The following is an 18,591-nucleotide window of genomic DNA, read 5'->3' as shown; positions in this document are numbered from 1 at the left end:
TCTGTCTCCTTTTCTTTTTAATGTGTATATGAATGATTTGTCTATGATTTTAAATGCTTGTGGTACAGGTTGTAGGGTTGGTGACTCACTAATTAATCCCCTTATGTACGCTGATGACTCGGTCATTTTTAGCCCATATAGTGCTGGTATACAACAGCTTTTGAGACTATGCACACAGTATGGTGTAGATTTTGATATAAAGTATAATCCAAAAAAAGAGTAAAATTATGACTATAAGAAGTAGAGATGATAAACATTCTCATTTTCCTGATTTTTATCTATCTGGTACTGTACTTGATGTATGCACAGATATTACATATCTTGGCCATATTATTGCAAATGACCTGTCTGATGACAAGGATATTTATAGGCAGCGTCGTAAGCTGTATGTGCAAGCGAACATGTTGTGTCGTAAGTTTAGTATGTGCTCTGTTCCTGTGAAGATTTCACTCTTTAGAACATACTGTACACCGTTGTATACTGCCTATCTTTGGTGCCGTTATAAGCAAGATAGCATTAGAAAGCTCACAGTGGCTTATAATGACAGCATGAGGCTGCTGCTAAGAGTCCCAAGAGACTCCAGTGCAGCCATATGTTTGTTAGTGCTGGGGTACCTGTGCTGCAGTCTTGCGTAACTTAATGTTTAGATTTATGGGTAGGGTGTCTGAGTCAAAAAATGACCTAATTGCTGTGTTGGCTAACCCTAGACGAAGTTCTGTAAGATTTTCGTCCAGACTGTGGAACCATTGGTGTACATGTCTGTATGTTAGACACTGAACACTGTGTAGGGTCTATTTTTACTTCTTGTATATTTATTATTTGTTTTTTTTCTATGTATGTGTTTTTGTGTTGTACTATGGATCCCTCTGGGTCTGGAAATAAAGTTTATTATTATACTGATAGACTATGCATGTTTTTTTTTTCCTTTCAGGGTGTCAGATTTGCATAGCTAAAAATTAAAATGTAAAAATACAAAAAATATTGTGTATTTGTTAGCGATGAAAAATGAAAGCTGCACGTGATGGATGTAGGAGGAATGCATGAAGTCAGTCATAATCAATTTAAAATAAGATCAGAAAATGAAGTTAAAGTTTCTTCAGAAGTAATGCAAGTACCTCAGATCAATGATTATTTAATCTTCTGAAGACATCCATCTTTTCCATAGGAAAATGCATGAGTGGACATGAAGACATTTGTATATTCATAATTCATTATCAGACTTGTGATTTTATTGTACATTTATCAAAAACCAAAACATGCAACCAGATGTCCAATCCTTAACATTCAGGAAACTGTAAATATGTTCATTATTAATTTTAGAGTACACTGCTCACTAGTGGTTGTTCAATGCAATGATTCACAATTGTTTTATAAACTTAAAACTTCTAAAAGCATTTTGAATCAACAAGTGAATTTTATTTGAATTTTAAGTTAAAAAAATTACAGTAGGACAGAGAAACAAGGCGTTAACAATGAAGACCCTCAACATTATTTGCTCTGGGAGAAATTATTTAGAATTTCCATTTGAAAAGACACATGAACTTTCATAGAGATCCAGAGACCTCATAAAAGCAGTAAAATAGAGTTAAGAATAGACATAGCACTATGCTGAAATAAGGCTGTCAATGTTCAATGTGTAATAGCTCGATTTACATGCTAGCATCAATCAAATCAACTACAAGGTACGTGATTCAGGCACTTTGGCTTAAAAAAAAAAACACACAAAAGATGAATGAACAAGCCCTTAAACTGATGATCTCATAAAAAATCTATCAGGGCAGACAAAATCTCCAACATTTGCTGGATCTAAAATGATTTGGAGTAAATTACTATCGAATTCATTTCAGCAGATGAATCAAAACATTCAAACTTTAAAAGCCAAGATGCCACCGAAGTTCAAGGTGAAACGTGTCAGATTGATTTTGTTGCCAGCAGCGCCTCCTACTGGTACAAACAAGCTGAAAAACATTATCCTCACATCAGATGGCTGCAAGAAAGTGCAAAAGCACAGACATGAGAGCATATTACACTTGTTTTTATCTAAAAAAATTGTTTTTTATTCAAACCTGAAAAACAGCAATTCACAGAGAGCTACAGTAAACGATAGATCATTCCTACATTCAATTGTAACAGTACAAACAAGCTAGTAACCACAGTTTGTTTCCAAACGCTGCGAGCAGAAAGCAGTGACACTGATTACAGAAGTCCAGAATCTGGAATATTCTGTCGCTGCCGACACGAGATATATGGCACTGATTGGGAAGTTTGTGAGGTTCAGGCGCTCAGTCGAAGCCTTGCCAGTCGCTTTGCTCAGAGTCATACTCGAGTTCTGCTCCTATGCAGCGCACGCCTTCCAGCAGCATCGGAGTCCCGTGATGACGGTCTGACAGAGGAGAACAGACGTTTACAGCACTACACAAGTTCAACTTTATATCTGTTCACAAAACATTCTGTTTTGAAGTTTTTACAATTTTATTTTGCTGAAGATGTACACACCCTGAGGCCATCCAAAATGTAGTTTGTTTCTTCATCAGAACAGATTTGGAGAAATGTAGCATTGTATCACTTGCTCACCAAAGGATCCTCTGCAGTGAATGGGTGCCGTCAAAATGAGAGTCCAAACAGCTGACAAAAACCAGTCCACCAGATAATGTCTTGTGACGCAACAAGCTGTGTTTATAGGCAACATATTCATCATTAAGATGTTTTAACTTTAATCCATAGCCTCTGGCCAAAATATGAGTCCTTAAGAGAACAAAATCCCGTTGTCCTCACACATCAAAATCAATGAAAATATTTGTTTAGAACTGTTTTTGCTTGTAAACGGTGCTTGAATTACAGTAAATTCTCTCCGGTTTCAGATGAGATTACTTTCTTATAAAGTGTTAGGTCACATTTTACCTGGAAGCAGTGGTTAGACTTAAAAAAAATATCTTGATGAATTTGTCTCTTAAAAACACACAATCTTTCACTTCACAACTGATGCACTGGAGTGGTGTGGATTACTTGTGGATTATTGTGATGTTTTTATCAGATGTTTGGACTCTCATTCTGACGGCACCCATTCACTGCAGAGGATCCATTAGTGAACAAGTGATGTATTGCTTGATTCTCCAAAGAAATAAACTCATCTAAATCGTGGATGGCCTGAGGGTGAGGAACTTTTCAGCAAATTTTTGCTGAAAATAAAAAATTATTTTCTTTAAAAATGGCAAAACGTACACATCAACACTTACAGTGGAACTAAAGTTAAACTTATTGTTGTGATGGACATTATTCTGCACATGCTGTCAGAGCTAAACTTGTGTTGAACTGTTCTTTTAATCAGATTTTACATAAGAATACCAGTAGAGAGCAGCAAACAACCGTGTGTCTGATCTCCTTTTATTCAGAGCTTCATTCAAATTGTGCCTTAACTTTTTGGACATTTTTTTGTCCAAAGATGTCACAACTTCTCAGAAACATTAGCCAGAATAATGGAAAATCAACGGTCACTTACCCATTACACGAGCATGAACTTTGACCTTCACACTCGCGTCCTCTTTGCTCTCGCTAAGAATCTGCACCTCCTCACACATCACTCCCTCCTGATGGGCCATATATTCACAAGTCACCCTCAGACCTCCTGAAGACAGACACGGTCAACAACAAAAAGTATTTTCCACAATCATCTACAGCCACTGTGCACAAAACATGTCTTCATCTCACAGACAAAATGATTGCTTAGCTGTAGGTCACACCAGTTTAGGAATCGATGAGTTCAGCTAGAACTGTATTTATTCATGGGCACATCTCCTATCTGATGTCTATATTTATCTTTTCCTTGGCAAACGCACACAATCTATCGCCGCAATGGAAAATACCTTGAAGCTGCTGTGAGCGGTGTCACAAGCAGCATTATAAATCACAACACAAACAGGCATAGGCCAGTCTCCACTAACACTACTGCAGCAGGTTTTGGGATGTTGGGACACTCATATGTATACACCAGGGATGGATTATGAGGGCACAAACTGATTAAAGGCCCCCAATTGGTAATTTTTCAATTTTTATATCCGAAATATTACCAAACGTATTCGTTCTCAAATATGTAAGTAAAGGCATTTTGCACCTTTATAGATCATGTTAGCTGATCAACTGTAAAGTAATGGGTGATGGGCAAAGTAGCCTAATGTTAGTGTTAATGTAAAGATGGGGATACTGCAATAACAGTATTTATTTATAATGTGCAATAATTGTATTTAGCGGCTGCCACTTCATAAGTGCAATAATTGAATTTAGATGCCACTCATCACCATGTGCATTAGAAAAATCTCATTTCCTTTTAGTGCTAGCTTCTATTTTAATATATGCTGTAGCATCTTTCATTATATTTTTTGAAATATTTTTATAGCTACTGATACTGTACAGTCATGTTTTAGTTAGTACAGAGCCATAGGAATGGAATTTCTTTAATATGTGCCCTCAGTTAAATGACAAAGCAACCTACCTGATATCCAACCTGAATATCTAGCTCACATCTGCACTTAATTGTTCCTGGTGAGAGAATTCGCCAGAGAGCAGAATTCAGTCAGTGAGTGCACGCACTGAACAAAACACCAGGGTTTAAGCGATGACTCATCTGAACGCCTCCGATTGGCCATTAAATTCACAAGATCATCAGAATCGTGTGTGATTGGTTATAATGCTCAGCGCTGTAAAAATGCTTCTGTCTCAGCGCCAGAGCGATCTCAAATTTAATTTAGCAGCTGCTGATGTGCCGCACTGAGCATTCTTATCACACCGGTGTGATCGTATCAAATAGAAAATGCATTCTATGCATTAAAATCCTCTTGGCTCAAAAATCTGAGGGGCTGCTTTCCATTCTTTTACGGTGTAAATTTGCTTGAATTTTTTTTTCTTTGCAAAACTTGCTCCACTTCCATGCGTCTCATGTTTTTAAATGTAGGCACCACATTCAACACCATGAGTTGTATTAAAATCGCAAACAGCAATGCTACTGAGCCGTATGTTTACACGTTGGGACATTCAAAAGTATGTAAACCGTATTTTTCCTGTAAACTGTACATTTAAGGAAGTCGATGTACCAACGGTCTAGCGGCCGTTCGCAAAAGAACACTTTTCATTCTGCTGCCACGAAATATGTGCTAGTTAAAATTTGTTGGCGCTGAGCTGGCACCTCACCGCTGCGTTCACTCTTCATAGTTCTCACATTTCTTAATGCACAAGTGCTTTCTCTACATATTAAATCACAATATATCAGAATGCATTCACTTTAAAAATGACACACTTGACCTTTTTAATTCACTGTGTCTCACAGAACAGCTGCGTGTTGAAAAAAACCCATAAATGCTTTATTTTAATGCCTATAAAAAAATAGCATATAGGCCCATGCATCTTTTTGTTTAACTGATCAGCCAATACTCTCAAATGAGCATCAGTTTAATTCAGTTACTGCTGAAATAGTGAGCGTTTCTCGTCAGCAGATCTGCAGCTTTCAAAGCAATCATGCGATGATTCACGCTTAATCTTTTGTTCAGCAGTGATCATAGAGCACTCGTTCATTCTTTCCCATTAAATGAACTCATAATCATAACTGGTGTAAACCGGTTCTGAGGGCCCTTCATTTGAATATAGCTCTCAGGAGTTTTATTCTTAAGAGGACGCAAAGCTCGGTCAAACAAGTATATTTGTGATCTGTTTGTGCGAATGTCATTGTCTAATTCAGTCTTCTATATAACATTTCCGGAAGTTTTTTTTTTTTTTTTAGAAAGATGCCATATAGAAGAACCATTTTCTTTTCCCCAAAAGACTTTAGTTGCAACTTTTTTGTTTATTTACCATTATAAAAATGATTTAAATATGCCTAAAGGATTTTGGAAAACGTTTGGGAAACACTGCAATGTTAAATCACCAGACTTAACGTCTCTTTTCTCCATCAGTATGTTCAGCTGTGATGGGTCAGAGAGCTGAAAGTGATGGGACGTACCATCTGAGGACGGTGTTATGTTAGTGATATGGAGGTGAGGATTGGGGATGGGGGCCGGACACACATCTTTCCCGAGTTCTGGCATCTCAGGCAGTGTGAACACGATCTCATATCGGTGCTGTGTTTTCAGGAAGCCCACCTGAGGAGATGGAGAGAAGCAGAGAGGTTATGGTTGGGTGTCAGCAGGTCTATGATTATATGAGATTAATGAGTCAAATCTGAGGTCATAGTTTACAGTGATAAACAATGTTAATGAAATCTTAGTTGAGTGATGAAATCATTTTATGAATTACAGTTAACTTATTTATAAGTCCCTAGTTGATTGCTTCATTTATGGCTTCATAGTTAGTTAGTTAGTTGACTGATGATGAAAGCATAGTCAACTTAGCTCAATGAATTTAGAGCCAAACAACAATCATAGTTGACTTTTAACCCACAAAACCTGATATATTATAATGAATTTTTTTAATGGAACATTTGAACTTTTACAGAAAAAATGCATGCGTGTTATTTTTTAGAGAAGACGGTGCTGAATATTATTATTTTTGGAGAAGACAATGCTGAATAAAGTCGTCATTTTTGCTATTTTTGGACCATAATGTATTTTCGATGCTTCAACAAATTCTAACTGACCCGCTGATGTCACATGGACTACTTTGATGATGTTTTTATTACCTTTCTGGACATGGACAGTATACCGTACATACATTTTCAATAGGGGTGCACTATGTGAAAATCATGCACCTGATGGAATTTACCGCTGATTAGAGAACCGGCTTTACTGACGAGATGCGCATTAATGATCGGCCGATCTTTATCGGTGCACCCCTAATTTTCAATGGAGGGACTGAGAGCTCTTGGACTGAATCTAAAATATCTTAAACTGTGTTCCGAAGATGAACAGAAGTCTTACGGGTTTGGAACGACATGAGGGTGAGTTATTAATGACATAATTTTCATTTTTGGATGAACTAACCCTTTAATTTTAGGAGCATGAAATACATGATTTATAATCTGTTATATGATCCACTGATGTAACTGCATGAAACTGTTTCACAGCCCAAAAAACAGATTTAAAGTTCATTATTGAAGATCTTACTAACCAAGGAAGGAAATTAGGATGATATTTTGGAATAAAAACAATGGGAAGTGAAAATATTAGGAAAGGCAGTGACAGAGCTCATGGTAGGAAACCATCAAACTACATCTGTGTCTCAGTGAAGGATGACGTCTTATCTGACCAGAGCCCTCATCTAAACACAATAATTCAGAGGTTCAGGTGTTTATATACTGCTTGACGGTGCTGAAGCTGGTCTCCATGGCAACACGGGGCAGTAACAGGGCAGTTTCAGAAAGACATCTGCAATGAAAAGAGTCAAGAGAATATGACACCCACTGTGGGGTGAACGCCAGCATAACTGTGTATCTGGTCTTAGATATTTGCGAGTAGGAGGAACGAAAAAACACTCTCTGTGTGATTAAATATGTTCAAAAAGTCACTGTTCTCACAACAACAACAAAGAACTTGTGTGACTGGAGCTTCAGTAAACTTTTTAGGGGAGGGGGAGCTATTTTATACATTCTGAGATATTTACACTGGCCATGGTTAGCATTAGAATCCAACTATTTAACAAAGTTTAAAAAAAAGATGTTGGACATATGACTAAGTATTTTTTTTTTTTTTTTTTTGCATATGGCCCTGTATGACATCATATAGGGCAGAATTCCTTGTATGGGCATTTCTCCTGGAAGCGCGCACACACAGCGACCAGAGCGAGAGCAAGAGCAGCCCCTCAACATGCTTCATTCGGGTTACGGAAGTCATCGGCAGCGCTGAACAGGACCTGCTCAAGAAGAATGTCTTCAAAGAAGTATGTTTGGTTGTGTGGGAAAGATGACCTTGTTAGGCTTCTCAAAGAACCCAGCTTTAAGGGAACAGTGGATGCAGTTTGTTTTTTCCGGGACAGCAATGGAGTTTGTTTATTCCCGTCATTTCAGTGCAGAATGTTTTATAAACAAGACCAAGTTCAACGCTGGGATGCTTCTATACTTCAATACATTCAGCCGTCCATCTATCGTTCATTCTATGCATCCATTGTTCTATCCATTGTTCCATCGATCATTCTTTCTGTCCACCCATCATTCTGTTTATCCATCCATGCAACATTGTATTCATCCATTGTTCGTTCTATCCATCCTTCATTTTATTCATTGTTTCGTCCATCCACCCCTCCCAACCATCATTCATTCCAACCATCTGTCCATCCATTCTTTGTACATTCTATTAATGGTTTCAATCATCCATCATTTGTTCTATCCATCCATGCATACATTGTTCGTTCCATCCATCGTTCCATCCATCCATCTATTGTTTATTCTATCCATTGTTCCATCCATCCATCTACTGTTCATCCATCCATCTGTTTTTCATTCTATTCATCATTCCATCCATCCATCTACACTAAGGTGTTCTAAAAAAAATCGCTTAGAAAAGTAACACTGCATCTCTCTGGAGCAAGCCGCATGATTTCAGATATCATTCAGCTTCACACATTACAGAATGAGTTGCATAGCAGTTTAATACTTACAATTGGTTCAAATAGCTTGCCTTAGTGAGACCCACTAATAAAAAGCTTGATGGCAATGCATTGCACCAAAAAAATAATAATTAGGAAACAGTTAATCAGAGTTAAAAAATGATCTCATCCAAGCTTTTGCCAAAAGTGTTCAGTACACATGCTCTGACATACTGACTGCTCCAAGCATGAGTCCCGTCACTGTCTTTCAACATAACGACAAGGCTAGAAGTCAAGTAGAATATGCTGACCAAAGGAAAGAAGCTGAAGCGTTGATGTGAGAAATTAAATCAATGTTCTTCCTGTAATATGAACTCATGTGCATGACTGAAGAACTTCAAATGAAGCTAATTAATAACCCCAGCAATAGCACTCGCTCTCACCTTCACCAGGAAGTTCCCGTTCGACTCGGGGATCACCATGACAACAGAGTCGTGCAGTTTTTCGTCAAAATGCACATGAGAGTGAGCGGCTTCAGCGGGTTCCTCAGCGAAGCGAACACCTCCCGTCTTAGACGACGCTGCAGGAGGAACAAAAGCAAAGCGATTAAAGCTGCACTTATTACACACTGGCCACAGGTTAAAAGACATCGCTGAATGAAAAAGCTTTTAAAGTTGAAATTATTCAAATCACACTTGCCATCTGACATCTAAAAACCCTGAATGACCTTCATTCTAATATCAGAGATCTTTTCATTACTTTAGTCAAAGAAAGTTATATCACAAGTGGGCTTACATTAGTTTGGATGTGCATGGGATTTACCAGCTTCAGTGTAAAAGGCAAAAACTGCGTTTAAGCAGAGGAATACAAAACCAGATCAGTTTAAAACACTTGGATCAGAGAGAATAAAGCTGATGTGTACAATAACCCCAATGCCTTCATGGTCTTAAATGCTATTTTAAAAAAATCATTTTTTTATTTAAAGGAAACGATCGCTCAATGAAAATGTATAGACTTGTTGGCTCTCCAAAGTGAGTTTGTTTCTTCATGGGAACAGATTTGGAGAAATGTACTGTAGCATTACATTACTGGATCCTCTGCAGTCCAAACATCTTATAAAAACACCACATGAATCACAGAGGATCCATTGATGAGCAAGTGATGCAATGCTACATTTCTCCAAATCTGTTCTTATGAAGAAACAAACTCAATTTGGGTGGCCTGAGGGTGAGTAAAATTTTCAGCATATTAAACTTTTTGGTTGAACTATTCCTTTAAGCTTTGGACCAAACAAGCACCTAAATAAAAAAAAAAAGACTAAGAAATTATGCAGACAGCAGGATATGACCTTATGACTCAATAATGCAGATATGCATAGAATAAGTTTTGGGCCTAAGAAGACTAATATGGGTGTTTTTAGTTTTCAAGTTGGTCTCGGTCTCAGTCTTTCTTTCCCACAGGACCTATTAGGGACTTAAAAACAGTTTTCAGGTTCACTTGACGTGGTTTTAGGGGATGTTTATGTAAGATGCATTCAAAAATAGATAGAGCTAGATAGAGCGCAAGCAAATGGAACAAGAATATAGGAGTCTTTTGAAAGTGTAATTATTTTTAAAAGATCCAACTTTTCTGGTATGATGTTACTGTGCAAGCTGTATGTGCTATTTAAAGCACCAGCATTAAAAATATCAAAACTAAAACAATTAAGAAAATCTCTTCTAATGTTCTTATAGGTTCTTCCTTTTCATGGTCTGATTTAATAAAGCAAGTAACCAGGCCCTCAGGGGTACATTTCTCAGACACAGATCAAACTGGAGTGCATGATCAATGCCCATTCTTCATTAAAAATCCATTTGTGGGGCAGGATAAGAGTAAATCAATGCTAGAGACACCACATATTAAGGGTATTAAACAGTCTCCAATCACTCACATCCGAGTCCACCATAATGAACATCAGCGGTGGTGATTTGTCCTTCATTTTCTCTCTATATTCCTCTACATCTGATCAAAGCCTCTGCAAAAATAACCTGATTTTATTGCATTTTGGAGATGTCACAATTAATTTCCCACAATTAACTTTTTCTTCTACTATGAATCTAAATTAAATGGGCAAGTAACTATAAAATGATTCATATTTTTACATTTTCTGATGAAAATGTTTATGCTGATCACACACGCTAAAAGGTTTTTGAGCTAAAGTTTTATTAGCCTTCAAAATCAAAAACCCACTTCACATATTCTAGCATCCATATATGATTTATATAGTAATGCCAAACAACCACATGATTGCACAGACACAAACAATCTAAGATGTGTGTTGAGAGTTTATTCAGATCACTAAACCAAAGTATGAGCAACAATAACAGCTGCCAATGGCAGCCACAATAAAGATTAAACAGGCAGCCATTGACAGACAGACTGTAGATAACATCAGGGACTCTTTAGATCCCTGCGCTATGAATAAAAATAAATGACATGTGAAATTCAGGGAACATCTCGGGAGAGTAGCAAGAGTAATAAAAACAAAAAAAAAAGAAGAGTCAATTGCCAAGATACAACACATTCACACTCAAAACTAGCTTCAGTAAATATTGCATTTAGCAACTGCTTTTACCTAAAGCAGGGATCCTCAAATCTGACCCACGAGATCCACTTTTCATGCAGAGTTCAGCTTAAACCCTAATCAAACACACCTGAGCATGCTAATCAATGTCTTTGGGATCATTAGAAAATCACAGGTAGGTGAGTTTGATCAGGGTTGGAGCACATTGGCCCTCCAGGATAAGATTTGATGAACCCTGATCTAAAGCATCAAGAACATTACAAACCATTTGTCACATAAGAGCTATAACTATATTTGCATTGTGCAATGCCAGTTTTAATTTGAAACTAGATTAGCACATGCAGAAAAGAAGAGAAAGAAAACTTTTTTGAAATGCGTATGATTATATAATGCTAATATGAGAATGATAGGAGTCTGGAGGGTCAGTGGTGATGCTGTTTGCCTGCTGCTCTAAGTCTTGTGCAACAGAGATAAAATTACACATAACGCAATGTAAGCTGGGACTGGACGGCATTTGTGTCTACATTATTGGCCTCATTTCAGAGGTTATGGGACTCCAACTGTTTGCCCGATGTAGAGCACTATAAACACTCTCACGCGTGACGGACAGACCTGCCAAACACAGTCTCATGGTCTGGATGACATCTGTACACTTAAAATACTCTCTGTCCTGAAGTGGAGATCTACAATTAAACTGGCTACATGCGACTTCTGAGCACTACATTGATCACTGCACCAGCAGAGCCTGAACAGTGTATGTATCTGTGTCTTTGACTTTCTGGTTTTTTCCTGAGCCCCAAATGCCTGATAGATGCCTAAAAAGACTGGCTGGCTGACGGTGCCACAAGAAACCAAGTTTCACTAGTGACTGTCCTGATATGCAATGTTATAAATAATATAGTACATGTTTTACCAGTGCCAAATTATTTGTTGGCAAAAATAAACAAACTTTATTTTTGAAGCAAGCTCCTAAATGTTATTACAGAGCAGAGAAAACAAGAACACAAAATACAAAGTAAACAATAATAAAATGTAATTTTAAAGCAAGCTTCTCAATGTGCTTAACAATAAAAAAAAACATAAGTTAATAATAATAAAAGACTCTAGCATCCCTGCAATGCTACATAAGCCAATAGGTTAAGAAAAAAAAGATTCAATGATTTTATTAGTGTTTTTGTTGTTGTTATTATTAATAATAATAATAATAATAATAATAATAAATTATAAACCGCTTTATTTTTAAAGCAAGCTTCTAAATTAAGCTAGGTGTGTACACCAAAAAGAATATAAAAACTGCAAGAAATAAAATAAAAACTTTTTTTTTTTTGCTGTTGAGATCACTGGGGAAAAAGAATGCTCCAATTATCCTAATTTAACCATATATAAAATAATATATATAAATAAATAAAAAACGCATAGTAAAATATAAAATAAAAGCTATCCTGAATAAAATGTACAAAATTGTATAAGATTTTAATTTTAGATCTATATTTAGAGAGTCTGTTAAAGGTAAAGTGATCCAGTTTTCTGGAGCATAAGAAACAGAGTATTCAAATCGTATGTGACTAGGATCACTTCTAGATAAGGCTGGATAAAGCTCACCCCACCTTTAGGTCTTATTTGCTTGAAACAAATCAGAAATGCTGCAGTCTGGCTGGGATCAGAGATAGACGGGCTCTCTATTAAACGAATGCCCGGCGGTGCAGTAGAGGCACCGCATTTTATGAACCTCATCTAAAACTTCACACTGTAACCATGGCAACAACGAGAAATCTGGCCCCTGAGAACCGGCCCATGGAAAGAAAAGCAGTTCTGGGTTCAGTTTCGTGCTTCAGCATGCAACGACACAAAGCCAGGGCTCGAAAGATGCTCTGTGAATGTTGCACAGCTGTCGGAGCTGAAGAAAACATAGATGTTCTGGATTGATAACCACAATAAATAGTGGAAAGACCTAATCTTTTTTTTTTTTCCGAGTTTTCCGACATCTCTGAAAAGGCTTTTCGGACAGATGTGAAAACAGACACAAGCTCTTGCACATTTCCTGATAATAAGAAACAGCCCACTTGTTTTGCAACTGCTGAGTCACCGCCGACTGAGCAAGAATTCATTACGGTTTATGCTTTATTAAAATCATCCTCGAAGTCTCATTCCTGAGAAGGAAAAAGCAGCAGGTTGTCAAAACTCATAAGAAGATTGACATAAAAAAAAAAAAAAGTTTAAAAGTCAGCTTACTGGGATTATTCTGAAAAAACATATTCAACTCCTTTTGTAAAAAGGTTGTTATAGTTTTATTCAGTTCATTTTATGTTTTTGAAAGACTTATGTTCATCAAGACTGCATTTATTTGATTAAAAATATAGTAAATTCAAGATTTTTGTGAAATATTACAATTTACTATTTAAAAAATTAAATGTATTCATGCAATGCTGAATTTTCAGCATCAGTGTCACATGATCCTTCAGAAATCCTTCTAACACACTGGTTTGCTGCTTTTTTCGGGACTTTTTAAAAAAAAATGTAAAGTTCAAAATAACATTTAAATATTAAATAATAATATTGTCTAACATTGTAAAAGTCTTTACTGTCAGTTTTGATTAATTTGATGCATCCCTGCTAAATAAAAGCCTTAATTTGTAAAAATAAATATCTGACTGAAAATCCTTACTTTTGAACAAAAATATAATAATAATAATAAACAAACAGGAAATATGCATATAACTAAATATAAGAACAATAGCATATAAGCACCACTAATAATTATTGATAATGTTCATGTCTGTATCCTTCTATAGTGTGTGTGTATATATATATATATTATGTGACAAATTAAAGAGGAAGAAAGTTTGTTTTCGCCAAAAAGGAAGAGGAAATAGTTGATATTTTTGACAATTATAAACGTAAAAAAAAAAGTCAACTTTGATTGTGAGGGTGGAAAAGAGAAAGAGACGTACCTTTCTTAGCAGTGGCCATTCTGGTAACAATCAGGATCAAACTCCGGTAAAGCTGTTGTTACGGCCTCATCGTAGATGACATCTGACCTCGAAACAATCCTGAGGAACACAGAAAGAGAACCACAAAAAAAAGGAATCAATAGCCAGAAGACGACAGTGTGAGAAATACAGAAAGAGCTGATATGGGGGGAAAAAGTATTTATATAGATGAAATATCTTACTCTAATGCTGAAGCTTACATGCCAGAAATGTTTGAGGTTATTATCAGCTTTATACACTGGAAACAGACTGTGGTCTTGTTGTAAACTATAAGCCAAGTCCCAGATCCACACCAAGACAGAGTAATGAGACCCCAGCCCATACCGGACCCCGTGAGACCAGACCGCTCGGGGCCCATGTCCAGACCTCAACCCGACCAGATGAAGGAATCACAGTAGACGGATGTTAATATGCATGCAGTGGATTCAGATGTGCCTTGATCACTTCGCTCTCTTAGTTGCTGTTTGCAAAGTCAGCATTTTTATGTTCCAGTCTTTGTTTTTAAATCGCTCTCGTTTTTCCCTCGGGACGGTGACTCTTCTTTTATCTGATCTCTCTTTCTGAAACTCATTAGAGAAGCGTCAGAACCAGGATGAAGGAATATGCAGGGACTTTCTAATTCACTGGGGAGCTACAAAACACATTCATACACTGAGACATTGCCTAATCACTAGCACCTACTGCAAGAGAGAGTTAAACCAGCTTGTTCAGTAAAGCCCATCCACTTTACTGTCAAATTAAAGATGTACTGCAAGAGCAGGGTGTCAGATGTTAAATGCACATCGGTGAGGAGAAAGCTTGATGACATCATTAAGTGGAGATCATAAATCGCAGCAGTCATTCAGCACTGCAACATAAAAGCAAAACATTCTCGTTGCTATTCTGATTTCAACAGAACACTCAACAGTAGCAATTTTCCTGCCTCTCTATCCTAATAATGAATGATAAAGAAATTGCAGAGGGTATGCGGTAGAACAGGCACAAGTGGTGCTTTTTCAAAGAGCATCACTATTTCTTTTGCTCATGCTTAGGATGAGTGAGCTGAACAAACCCCTAACTGTATGCATTAAACAGACAAAACCATCATGGAGACTTGTGGATGGGCTCTTTTAGCCAGCAAGTAACCACCTAGCAACCACTCAGAATACTCTAGCATCATAGAAGATCAATTTTGTGCTATAACAGTTTATTTTTGTGCACCAAATCCAATAACTAAACCTATTTTTAGTGCAGCGAATGCTGAAACCTTTTTTTTTTTTGTGCATCAAATGCAATAACTAATTATTTGTGCACCAAAAACTTTAACTGTTTTTCCTTGCACCAAAAACTAATTTGTGCATAAATGCAATCAAAAATGTGTCGCACCAAATGCAATAACCATTTTTTTGTGCACCAAATGCTACAACTATTTTTTGTGCAACAATAACTAATTTGTGCACCACAGGCAATAAATATTGTCTGATGCAATCAAAAAATGTTTTGCACCAAATTCAATAACCATTTTATGATCACCAAATGCAATAACCAATCTTTTCTGCACCAAGTATAATAACTACTTTCCACTTTTTAAAGGGTGTGGTTGTTAATTCCACTCTCCACAAAATACACCTGCTGCCCTTTTCTCAAACAGTCCATTTAAATTAATATTATATCAGGCCCAATTAAAGCTGAAGATATGAAGATACAGGGTGGATAGAACATTCAATACTGTTAATTTCAGTCAAAAAAATAAAATCTGGCAGTTGTGGTTGGGTGTGCCCTCAATAACCCGCTCTTTAATTCTCTTTCTCTGTCCTACATTTCTCGATTTACTTTCACAAATGGTTAAATTAGAGTGAGAAGTGCATAAATATTGGACAATTGCTCATGTAATATTTCCTTGTTTTCTCTACTATACAACATGACCAGAAATCTAATGTCAAACCCCCAGATTTCCCTCCATCTCTACATCACACACTTTGGCTGAAGTGACAACTGAAGTGGCGCAACAGATATGAACCAGTTCCAGTCTGTAATAATAACAACATGCCACAGAGAGAGAGAGGGGGGTAAAACTGGGTCAATGTCTCATATGGATTGCTCTAAAAGGACATTTATAGGCTATAACCCTATAAAGCAAAACATTTTTAACATGCATCTCAATCCTAAAAGCCATGCCATTCTGCAGGAGAATCTGCTGTGGCTTGCCATTATGCATTCTTCACTAATTGTATAATATGTGATTTTCCTGAGCCAAATGACTTTGGGAAGCTTGACAGATAGTAGCTATGCCCCATGCAAGTGTTCTCATTTCAAATGCATCCTATAAATCTCTTTTTCAGCTCCTTTAAAGTCAACGCCTTTCAGCCTGTTGCATTACAAAAGAGCTTGATGAAGCCTTCAAGTCCTGCCTCGTGTTGAGAAAGCCATGCCTGCAGATTGATCTATGGGATTTTAGATTTGCACGACTGTAAATTAGTTACGTTACACCAAAACTAAAATACCGACTTTAGAGGCATTTTTAAGCAGAACGAGTGAAAAGAGACAGACAGAATAACACAATGCATGGATCTTCTCGAGACCTCTTCTAATAGTCGTGCAAAAACGTACACGACATTGATAATTTTAAAAGGAAATGGCTTGAAATACTCACCTCTTCTCACGGATAATAGGCTTCTGCTGCCGGAGATTCCAAGACGCGACAGAAATGAACCAGAACCAGGAGCGCAAAACCCAAAGCTCCAGTCAGAACCAGGCAGGCGCTGATCTGATTCTGCGAGCGAGTGCTCGACCTCACTTTTACTTAGGGGCTACAACTTCCGCGTTAACCACGTGGTTTTTGCGCCTGTAAATTTGTTTCGAGTGCGGTGGTTGGGACTTTAGATTCATACGAATAACTCGAGTCTTCTGAGTCAGTTCACCAAAATGATTCACTCACCGATTCTCGCCTGCGTTCAGTTGTCCTTTCTGCGCATGTTACATCAGTGAATCATTAATATTATGTTGTTATCATTCTTTATTCATTTTCATCAACAAAGATCTAATATAAGCATAATCGGAGTTTTATTCATAAATTGAAGCAGAAGATATTTCATTGATCATCTAATAACGACTTCAAACATTTAAAAAAACTACAATAGCCTTGGTTATTGGACATTTTAACATGCATCATTCTTCTCTCCTTGTTCTCACATGACGATCTAAACCAGGGATCACCAATCTCAGTACTAGAGGGCGGGACATCCTGCAGAATTTAGCTACAACCCTAACCAAACACAACTGGACCAGCTAATCAAGGTGTTATAAATGAAACTTATAAATGAAGCTGCACCAGAAAACTGAAAAATGCTGCCTTCGGAGTACACATTCCAAGGTAAGAAGGTATGTCTGAATTCAATGGTAGCTTCACTTCCGTTCTTCGGAGATGCCTTCATCTGGTCGATTTTTGAAAGCAGCATAGAAGACGCTGCCTTTGAGATCCCACAATCCTGTGCGTTCCATTCTGTGACCGTTAAGCCAAAAAACAAAGATGGCGTCTAAAGTTGCGGTCATTGGTTTTGTGTTTTTGATTTCACTGTAACGTTAGTTTGTTAAACTATTACTTTGCCTCAGAAGCCCATCCAAAATCAGTTTCATTAGGTGCTTTAAGAGAATATTCTGCCGGCAAAAGTCCAGTGCTATCTTATGATCAATTCGTAAGTATTTTATGAGGTGGCTAATTCATACGATTTTATACAATTTGTCTAAACCCGTGTCGGTTAGGTTTAGGGGCAGGGATAGGTGTATGTCATTCTTACAAATTCATACAAATTGCGCAACTCGTAAAATACGCATGATTTTGCAGAAGTGTGGTCGTACAAATAAGCCACCTCGTAAAAGATGTACAAAAATTCAAGTAGTGCCGTCAGGTCGACAAAGTCATTGCTTGAAAAAGTCCAAGTTTTCGGTTGCAGACGTGATTGAGAGCTAAACCCTGCATGACACACTCGCCCTCCAGGACGAGTTTGGGGACCTGACATGGCCTCTAGTTGGCTAGTTTAGTAGGAGTTGTGTCCATGCCATGTGTTTGACCAGTTAAATGCTCCGTAACAACCTGCACTAGAACGCTATTGACTTGTGCTTGAATCAAAACAAATTCCCAACTAGTTTCAATTTTTAAACAAACTCAATTTACATTTTCAAACTTTTTGGTCCAAGAACGTGATAGCATTATAACTGTTCTCAGCTATAAAGCGTCCCAATATTAAAAAAAAAAAAAAAAAAAACACACAAACACCTGAACTCAGTATGTGATAGTCAGTGTTGCTCTGGAGTGATGTCAGTTTTATTGTGCGTTTAAAAAAAAAAGGAACAGTGTAAACTATATAAAAACAACTGTAATCAACAATGTTTATACTCTTAATAAATACGGTAAAAAACTAAATGGTAATAAGAGCATTTACACAACACTTCATGTTGTGTAGCTGGGTTATAGCCAAACTTGTGCGACATCAGGAATAAATCAAATATACTGTGGCTCCTCCTCGTAGTCCATAGTGTCTCACTGTCATGTTC

The 18,591-nt window shown here is 37.2% G+C and overlaps 1 protein-coding gene across 3 annotated transcripts; it reads right to left on the bottom strand.

Annotated features, from left to right (window-relative positions):
- Positions 1–1,394: 1,394 nt before the first annotated feature.
- Positions 1,395–16,882, bottom strand: LOC128017399 (adipose secreted signaling protein). 3 transcript variants are annotated; one of them, XM_052602778.1, is made up of 7 exons: positions 16,691–16,882; positions 14,241–14,618; positions 14,020–14,118; positions 8,949–9,085; positions 5,990–6,128; positions 3,500–3,625; positions 1,395–2,383 (listed from the first exon to the last, which is right to left on the bottom strand). In XM_052602778.1, the coding sequence occupies exons 3-7, from the start codon at positions 14,036–14,038 to the stop codon at positions 2,283–2,285; spliced, it is 522 nt and encodes a 173-aa protein (XP_052458738.1). In that variant the 5' UTR covers positions 14,039–14,118; positions 14,241–14,618; positions 16,691–16,882; the 3' UTR covers positions 1,395–2,282. The 3 variants fall into 3 exon arrangements, with proteins under 3 accessions (XP_052458738.1, XP_052458737.1, XP_052458736.1); XM_052602777.1 differs by having other exon boundaries at positions 14,259–14,618; XM_052602776.1 differs by lacking the exon at positions 14,241–14,618.
- Between the last annotated feature and the right edge of the window lie 1,709 nt (positions 16,883–18,591).

Source organism: Carassius gibelio, chromosome A7, assembly GCF_023724105.1.
Source record: "Carassius gibelio isolate Cgi1373 ecotype wild population from Czech Republic chromosome A7, carGib1.2-hapl.c, whole genome shotgun sequence".
NCBI classification, from domain to species: Eukaryota; Metazoa; Chordata; class Actinopteri; order Cypriniformes; family Cyprinidae; genus Carassius; species Carassius gibelio.
This window is presented reverse-complemented; position numbering and strand designations above follow the sequence as displayed.